Source organism: Octodon degus, unplaced genomic scaffold (genome assembly GCF_000260255.1).
Source record: "Octodon degus isolate 3935 unplaced genomic scaffold, OctDeg1.0 scaffold00027, whole genome shotgun sequence".
Classification (NCBI taxonomy): Eukaryota; Metazoa; Chordata; class Mammalia; order Rodentia; family Octodontidae; genus Octodon; species Octodon degus.
This window is the reverse complement of record NW_004524603.1, coordinates 14,308,438-14,318,066: the sequence shown is the minus strand read 5'-3', so window position 1 is coordinate 14,318,066 and position 9,629 is coordinate 14,308,438. Positions and strand designations below refer to the sequence as shown.

General features: G+C 39.6%; 1 protein-coding gene across 3 annotated transcripts in view; it reads left to right on the top strand.

Annotated features, from left to right (window-relative positions):
- Ssbp1 (single stranded DNA binding protein 1) overlaps positions 1-6,816 on the top strand; it is a 19,821-nt gene extending 13,005 nt beyond the window's left edge. The window contains exons 7-8 of one of the 3 annotated variants that reach the window (XM_004629034.2): positions 623-692; positions 6,621-6,816. In XM_004629034.2, coding sequence (XP_004629091.1) covers positions 623-666 — 44 coding nt within the window. In that variant the 3' untranslated portion in view covers positions 667-692; positions 6,621-6,816. Of the gene's footprint in view, positions 1-622; positions 4,173-6,558 lie in introns of those variants that run through there. The other 2 variants (XM_023712911.1, XM_023712910.1) reach the window with 2 other exon arrangements.
- The last annotated feature ends 2,813 nt before the right edge of the window (positions 6,817-9,629 follow it).

Below are 9,629 nucleotides of genomic sequence, written 5' to 3'. Positions count from 1 at the left end.
GTACATAAAAGTCATTTTGCTTTAAAGTTTAAAAATAAAATTTCTTAAACTTATTTAAAACACAAGTAGCCAGGCCTGGTGATGCATACTTGTGATCCCAGCACTCTTTAGGCAGAGGCAGGAGGATTGATGAGTCCAAGGCCAGCGTGAACTACAAGATCCTGTCTCAGGAAAGAAAAGAAAAGAAAAGAAAACAAAAAGTCGGTCTGCAGTTGCTGACAAGGCTGTATGTGGATCCTCCTCCTCGTCTGTTACTGCATTAGGTGGAACCGCCCTCTTCTATAGAAGTGCCCGTGCCCTGGCTTTGAGACATCTCAAGCATTGAGCATCCCAATTTGTGACCAGCTGCTTTAGAGGAAGTTATTCTAGGAAGATTGTATCTTATGTCTTCAGGAAAGACAAGAAATGTCTTGGCCCTTCTAACAAAGTCTGCGTCAGTGGACAAACAGTAGAAGCCAACCTTCAGCTGCATTTGTGCTTACTGTATATGCTTCTCGTGAACAGAGCAGAAGTTATTTAATGCTTAATTGTAATAGGTCTAATTATGTATTATTAGAAGGGAATTATGAAATGACATGAAGTTCAGAAATTGATATTTATTTGTGCTTTGATTTCTTTACAGACAACATTATCTTTTTGAGTGACCAGACAAAAGAAAAGGAATGAACAGACGATTCTTGGGCCATTGTTGGGTATAGTCTCATTTCTCAATCATGTATAGTCTTTATAGCTTTAAGGATAAGAATTAAAATGGTATTTTATAAAATGATAAGTGTTTTCTGTCATTCCCTCTCTTTAGGTGGCATATGCCTTGGTCGGTCGTGAAAGTTGTGGCATTTACTAATTGTTCATTCTTTTAGTAATGGTTTCTTTGTACAGGTGTACAAAATAATGAACTTTCAGGTTCACCCATGTTATAGCAAAGAGGGAAGTAGCTTGTGTTTTTTGTGTACACTTGTATTTCGGTGTTGCTTCAGCCACTCAGTATTATTGAACATTACTATATGTCAGCTATTTATCCTGTAGTTGTAAATACAAATTTTCTTATGTTTGTTCTGCAGACTTGAAGGTAAGGGGTGATTTCTCTGTGTACCTGCATCTTAACCAGAGTGTGGTACAGAAGAACATTGAATAAGGTCAACAGGTGAATGATCCCCTGGGATGTTGAGCTTTAGTCCAGATTGAGGCAGACTGGTGAATGGTGATTAGTGTTTAGCCTAAATTGCTTCAGGTCCAACCTGTGTTGTTCATGGCTTCATTTTTAGACAATTTCCTCAGAGTATTTATGAGACACAGTTTATAACTGTGAAGACCTGAGATGTAACCAGAGATGAGATAATTTGTCTATAGATGCTCTGCTTCCATGATTTTCTGTCTTTCCAAGCCCTCTTTACTATCTTTTCAGGTTTTTTCCAGAACTCTCAGGGTGGGAAGAAGCCCCCAACCCCCGCTTTCTTAGTGCTGAGCATGGACCCAGGGTCTTGGGTGTGCTAGGCCAACACTTTATCACTGGGTTATACCCCAACCCAAAGGTTCTCCTAGTACCTTTGATATTACTTCCTAGAGCCTCAGGTATTGCATTTTCCTTTTATTTTTTGCTGTAGTACTAATAATTACTAATAAAGATTATATAAATTCAGTTTAGTTTTAAGCGCATTTGATTTGTAAAATTTGTGTTGATCTTTCTCAGTTCTGTCCACAGTTTTTCAGAGGTCAGCTGGTGCTGATCGAGTTGTATTCAAATGTTAGAAATCCCTTGTTCTCTCTGTCCCACTCTGCACAGCTTACTCCATCTGTGGGCTTGTTCCCCAGGCTGTGTATTCTTTCCTCTCTGTCTTAAGAGTGTGTCAACTGTAGCTTAGGTCACGTTGGACTTACTTCCTGCACGCTTGGACAGCTCCTTGGTTGCAGTTTGGCTAGGGAAAGATGGTGTGCCTTAACTTCATCCTCTACTCACCCAAGAACAGGAGGATTTATTTGTCTTTCTGTAGTGTGAACCACTAATCTGCAAGTATAGTATCTGCTTTTTAGGTTCCCATGTTGAATCTGTCTCCTGGGTAATTTTATTCTTGAAGCAAAATTGTAAAGTAAATAAAACTTGTTTTTTGAGTAGCTTGTGTGTCTTTCCTCAGCCAAACAGCTTTTATGTTCTTAAATTTTGTGAAAAATTATACAGATCACCATTCTTATCTAAACAGGATGATAAATCTGTCTGTGCTCTGGGAAAGTTACAGGAGCCTAATTCCTGCCTAAAGACGTGTCTTGAGTCCAGTGAGCAGAAGTAGAACAGTGTGTCCTGTGGGTCATTGCTGCGTGCGGTGAGGGCCCTTCTCCAGGCTGTCTCCCAGTGTTGACTCTCATCTTGGCCTGACTGGCTTTGAGGCTGAGGCAGTAGCACTTTCCATATCAGGTTCAGTCTCTACCTATGTCCCGATTCTGGTAGACCCAGTGGCCCCAAACCACTCACATTTTTTGGCACAAACACTATGTGCTGCCTACCCTGCTAGCCCTATCTACTTTCTCTTGCTCCTGAAGTAGTCCAGGCACAGAATACATTTATGAATATGATAGCAGTAGTAGACTGTGGGCTCTTCTGGACTAGGTTTTGGTCCTGCATTTCCCTTGATATGGTCATGCAGGAATCTGCAAAAAACTGCCCCATGACTTTGGTTTGGGGATTGCATGTTTTGGGGAAAAGATGAGTGCTATACACAGAACAGTGGGAGGAAAAGTGTGAAATAGCATGCACAGTGCTACCCCAATTCTAAAGAAGTTATAATAAAAGAAGTTATAAATTAAACATGCTTTAAAAGGTCTAGAAGTACACCAAAATGTGATTACCACTGGATAGGGTATTGTATATTTTTTTATGCCTATGTGTTCTTTTTTATTTGTTTATAACATAAGTATTTTTTTAGTTTTATAATTTAGAGGACTTAATTTTGGGGAAAAATTTTTCTGTGTTGAAACCATGTAGACTCAACTAAACATGCAGTCAGTACTGCTTCATGTACTGGAACAAGAAAATCATTTGTGTTTTCCAACCATGTGGATTTTAGCATTCATAGTTATAGCCTCTCTACATTTTAATAACATCTACACACCCAAGAACTGACAGACTCACCGGTGTGGTATCTGTTATTTACTGTCAGTACAATTCTCAGGCTAATCTGTGTCTTAGAAATCACCAGGTAATTCAGAGACATTCCAAAACACCAAGCATGGTTTTATGGCCCTGTTTGGGGAATAGATGTTCTTGTTTTGGGCACTTACTTGTTGATAACTGGGTTACAGTCTTAAGCTTTTGTAGCTCATGTAGAAAATTTGATCAAAGTTATTCTTGAAGGCAGTGTGTTACCTTGGATTCACGTTGCACTTTTGCTCCTATCTTGCTTCACCTAGCAGAGTGACATTGTAGGACTGTACAAGGTGTCTTTTGTCCAGTTGAATTGTATTGGAACACAGGCAGGAAAATGAGGGCAGGATTGTTTTACTTATTTGCTTTTAGGATTTGTATTTCATACTGTGGAATTTGGTGGAAGTGGCAACAGGAAAATCTTCGTAGAAAATGAGCAGTAATCCCCAAGGTTAATAATGAGCAAATAATAACAATGTTAATGGCTAGTATTTCTTATGTGCTTACTATGTGTCAGGTACTAAGCTAAGCACTTTTTTAAAATCATTATCTCGCTTAACTATTATCCTAAGAAGAAAGTACTGTTACCCTTGTTTTACACATGAGATCCAAAAATTGGGAGAGATTGGGTCAGAGATATAGCTCAGTGGCACAGCATCTGCCTGGGAAGTGTGAGATTCTAAGTTCCCAGTGCCCACCCAAAAAAGTTGCAGTCAAAATCTGAAAGAGATTAAGTAACTTGGCAAAGTTCTAGAGCTACTGAGCTGCCCATCTGGAGCTTGTGGCTCAGTTGAGGGGGTGTTATATGCCTTCCTGCTCACTGCATTTGAACTATCCCCCCTTGAGGTTAGGATTCTCATTTTCTTCCTCTTGCCCCAGAGAGACAATTGAAGTTTAATAAATAATAGGTTTTGGTTGGGCAGAGAGGAGTGAAGGAAAATTACCTCTCTACTTACATTATTTGTGATTCTTAGTTTGATAACCCTATATAGGAAAATAAGTCACAGGTAATTCTCTTATCAGGCTACTATTTTTTTTTTAAATTTAGTACAGGGTCTTCAAGGGTCTTACTACACTGATCAGACTTAATCAGACTTGTAGTGATTCTCCTGTTTTCAGCCTTGGGAGTGCTGGGATTATAGGCGCTCCACCACGCCCAGTCTCAGTCACCTTTCCAGTGTGCCCCAGGGACAAGGCTGGCGTTGCATACTGGGGATTGAGCCCTGGTCCCTGCATCTGCCTAAACTGGTGCTTTAATCTGCTGAGCTATGTGGCCAGCCCTTACCAGGCTATTTTAACTCCTCTTGTTTTCCTGTGTCAAGCAGTAACTGGTTAGAGTAACTTCAGAGTATGTACTTTACTTTCTGGGAATTGAAACTGTCAAGAATATTATTCAGAAATTTTTGAGTCTCACTTTTGAGAGATTGAGAAACTTGACAGGCATTGACACATTGAAGTCCCTTTTTGCTGCTATGATTTGCTTCTATGCCTGCCCCATTGTCCCACATACTAGGGTAGTTTGTAGCTTTCAGGTTACTATGTCACTAGGCATGATCACGATGCATCTTTTTGTTTCCTTACTCTTCATCTACTTGCTGTCTGCCCTGTTTTGCTAGCTTGCTTGCTTGTTTGCTTGCTCGCTGCTTCTTTTGCTACTGATGCTGCTGTTGCTGCTGCTTACCTTGGCAAAATCTCATATGATATCTATGAGAACATATTAGTCCTAGAATAGTTTCTTCCACAGATGATTCAGTGCTGCTTCCATGTTGGTTTTTTTTTTTTTTTTTTTTTTTTTTTTGTTGTATATAATTAATCTGGTTATCTTTTTTTTCTTTTTTCTTTTTGTTTTTTGGTACCGGGAATCAAAATCATTCTGGTTATTTTAAACTCCAATGTCGACTGTATGTACGTATGTACCCAATATAACACTGGGCTATAGCGTTGAGTGTAACAAGATTCTTGAGTAAGGAACTCACAGTTTGAGAGGATGAGAGCTGCAGGGAGAATAAGTGGAAATTGCAGCTAAGAGTGACATGGTGTGAAGAGCAGGATGGGAGAGTTAGGCTAGTTTTCTGTAGGGGAGACAGCATGAACAAAGGATCCGAAAATGGAAGATTTTGAAGCAGCAAAAGATAGGTTCTTGCTGGAATATAAAGTGCTTTGGAATCTTGCGAAACTTTGGCAATGGTGAGCTGTAGAAGGTTTAAAAAGGGTGTCTCATCAGAACGGTGCTTTAGAAAGAGAAGTGGGGGAGCCTAGAGATACTTGGGGAATTCCTGCAGTAAGACTGGAAATATTAGTAGAATGGGTGGGTGAGGGTGTGAGGAAGAACTTGAAGGGCATTTGGGATTCAAATTAATTCAAATAATTGTGTTCCATTTTGTGCCAGATCTTGTAGGTTCTGGGTTGGAGATTCTAAGAATAGCAACATACAGCTGCTGTCCAGCATTCTGTGGTCCTGCACTAAGTATTGGTAAGAGAAAAAGCAGTTGGACGATGATTCAGAAATTCTTCGTTGGGTCACTGGTGTGTAGTGACCTTCCTTTCTGAGTTTATGGACCACTGATAAAGAAGCAAATTTGAGAGGGAGGAAGAAAATGAGTTCAGTTTTGAATAGCTCCTGGGTAGAATGTTGGGTATATTAGTCTGGAGCTCAGAAGATAAGTGCAGGAATAATTTTTTTCCTTCTGCAGACATGTCATAAACAGATTTGTCAGGTAATCTTCTAGTTCACATCTTACTAGTTTCCTGTTTCTGTTGTGGAGAACTATATTGTAGGAAGGATTTCCAATTACCTGCTTGTTGTTTGAGCACTGGAATTTGCTTTAATCACTCATAGTATAGTAATACATCAGATACAGAGACAACTCTGTATTTACCTTTGAAAAGAGCATTTTGTTCCTGACCGTTCTAGAGAGGGCTGCAGCAAGAACAAAGAGCTGATAAGTCAGGAAAAGGGGAACCTAGATGTTTTTTTTTTTTTTCCACTACTTTTTTCCCTAGGGAAGAAACAAAGCACAGCGGGCAAGCTGAGCAAGTGTAAGGTTAGGTAATTTGAGGGATTTTAGTGGTCTCTGGGCTGTAGAATGATCCCTAGCTGCGAGGCATCTGGGCTGAATAAGAGCAGGGGTCTAGTAAAAGGTGGTAGATGAGTGTAGCTAGAATGGGTCAGTCTACTTATCATGTTGTTCACTGACTTTAGGAGTTAACTAACTCTGCAGAGGGCTGCCCATTCTGGTCCTTCAAGACTCCAAAAATGTCAAAGCTCTATGGAGTATTAAGAAAAACCTTGATTACTGTACTACCTAGTATCTATTTTTAAGAGTCAGTATTTTGTTGGAGGTGACACACACAGCCAGTACTACATTCCATCCTTTGCAGTTAGGGATCGCTAAGAAGCTGTATATGGAAATCCTTTGCAGGAGCTTCCAGGAAAATTCTTACATGAACTAACTCTGGAGACTCATCCTTTGTGTTTCTTCAGACCGTCATGCCCCTTTTCTTGTCTGAAACGTGGACATGATGGCTGAATGTCCAGTAGCCACACTGAACATGAAGCAGTCTTCAGATGGAAGATGGAAGAAGCTGGGATCTTTGATCACCCGGGACTGCTAGACCAGTCTGGACAGCCTGCCTCTGGACTTTTGGGAGACAAATAAACTTCTGTCTTGTGTAATCCACTTATTTGTGTGCAGTAAGCTTGATCCTTGTAATTCACCCTTCTTACCTTTTTCTCCATACACTTGATCAAATTCTCTTGTCCTTTGTTTCATAACCTTCCATTGCAAGCGAAAGTAAAATCTTATCACTTATCCTGTAGTCTTAGGACTTTGATCTATAGATCATTACAAATGTGGGAGAGATCTGGGGGGCATAAAAAGCACACAGACCCTTTAAAGCCTTAAAAGAGGAAGCATAAACTTATTTTTTATAAATGCTGTTTAATTTTTCTTGTAGTCCCCAGTGAGAGCCCTTAATTAGCCCTTCTTCCCTGTTAAATAAAGGAGTGCTTGGGAACAGAAGTACTGTCTTCACACTCCCTTGGTAGCTAGCCAACTAGATCACTGGGTGAAGAGGCTTCCCCCTGGTAATAAGTAATAAGATCCTAAGTACAAAATAAGACTTTATTGTATCATTAGATATTTTAGTCTGCTCAGGGTGTCATAATAGAAGAGTGTACATGACATATCAGGTGGCTTCAACAACAGACATTTGCTTTCTTACGGTTTTGGAGACTGGAAGCCAGGTGGCAGTATGGTTAGTTCCCTTTTGGAGCCTCTTCCTGGCTTGTAAGAGCCACCATCTTGCTGTGTGCTCATAGGACCTCTTTTTTTGTGACTGAACAGCAGTTATCTACTCTTGACCTCAGTTACTTTATTTGGTACAGAGTCTCGCCACACAGCTCAGACTCATCTGTCTCAGCCTCCCCTACTCTGGGATTACACGTGTGTGCCACTGCCCAGTTTCACTGGCTGGCATGGTGCACCTGGGGTTTTGGGGTCAGCATGGCATGTACTGGGGAACGAACCCAGGTCCTTGTGCTTGCCAGGAAGATGCTTAGTGTTGAGCTCTCTCCCTAGCCCCAGCATTTTTCTTTAATAATCTGCTTGTACTAAGGCTATGGAAAGTATTTTATTTTTTTTAGGCAAGGGTCTATAGGGTGTTCAGAGTCTCATTACTAGATCAGTCTTGTAGTGATCTGCCTGTTTACAGCCTCCCAAGAGCTGGGATCACAGGTCTGTGCCACCACACCAGTCTCAGTTGCCATCTCGAGGTGCTCTGGGGTGGGGCCAGCACGGCAGGCCTGGGGATCAAACCACCAGGCTTTGTGCCTGCTTGCAGGCACTTTAATTTGCTGAGCTCTTTCGCTGGCCTCAGGAAGTATTGATTTTTTTTTTTTTTTTTCTCCTCGAATGCCTTCAGGGCACTTTTGGCTGGCTAGAGGGTTGTGGGGATCGAACTAGAATAAGCTGAGGCTGACAGCTTTGTGGAAGCATCCACTTAAAGAACTGAGCTAGGACCAGGCCCCCCCCCCAGGAAGTATTGAAAAAGAAAAATTCAAGATTGTAAAAAATACCAAGATTACGTTGCAAATGAATGTATAAATAAGTAGTTGTTGAAAATAAGGTCAATATTATGTTGTAAACAATAGCAAAGAATATAATTTTAAAACAGTGCAGTGCAAGAACATCAGAAGATACGAGGAATCTCCATTACATGGTCTCCATGAAGAACATCCTAAAATTTATTGAAACAAAGCTGAACACATTTGTACACTGTTGGAAATCTCTGTGCTAAAAAGTCAACTATCCTGAAATTGATGTTACATCAAACCAATTTATATCAATTTCCAAAATTGGAAGAACCTAACAAAAATTGAGCCTAAAGATTTACTGATAAAGTTCTAGAAACAACGAGCTCCTGTAAAGAGATGGGGAACTTGAATTGTCAAGAATTTCTTTTCCCTTTTAAGTAAAGCTGTTATAGTAAGTATACTATTATTATGCAAGGGTAGTCAAATAGAACAGTCGTATAGAATAATCTATAATTAGACCAGGTTTATATGGAAATAATGGTTGATAAGAGTGGTGTTAGGAATTACTGGGTAAAATATAAATTAGTAAACAAATGATACTAGGGAAATTTGTCACCCATACAGAATAAAGTGAAATAGAATCTGTCTAACACCTTATGCAAATATAAATGTTTGACTATAAAGACTCATTTGCAAAAGGCAAAACTTCAATGTGAGAATGTGAAGGACAACACTTCTAGGATTAGGGGTATGGAATTTTTATTTAAATAAAAAGTGAAAAATTTAAGTGTTGAAAGCAATATTTATTTAACAAAAGACCATAAAGCAAAAAAAGTTACAAATTAAAGTATTTTCAATAATGTAACAAACACAGTTATCCAGACTATATAAAGGCCTACAAAAGAAGAACTAAAAGTATGTTAGAAAAATGTTCAGCAACAGGCGTTTCACAGAGGACATGTAAATAACATTAGTATATGAAAAAGATTGACCTCACTAATAAGGAAATGCAAACCAAAAACATTTCATTGTAAGCCCTCAGGTTTGGCAAATTTCAGCATATTTGATAAAATGGGGAGTAATGCAAACACACTAGAGGGTAGTGTAAATTTGTTGCTATCTGGCATTAACATGTAGAACTTTAACTTAGTTATTCCACCTTCAGGACACCTTTAGTGGTATAGGAAGTCCTTGCTGATGCAACTCATAGAAGGTACCTTAGGGTATTCATAGCAGTGGTGTACATGAGATTGGAAACCAAAAGTTCAGCCAAATGGAAAAACAAATGCTCACATTGGAATACTATAGGGCTCTGTAAAGGAAGAGTGTATTAGCAAAACTAATAAACATCAAGTGAAACAGTCATATTGCAGAAGGTTATTTTTATAAAGATTAAAACATCAAGTAGAGGGCGGGGGAGATGGCTCAGTTGAAAGGGTCTAAGTTCAATCCCTGGTT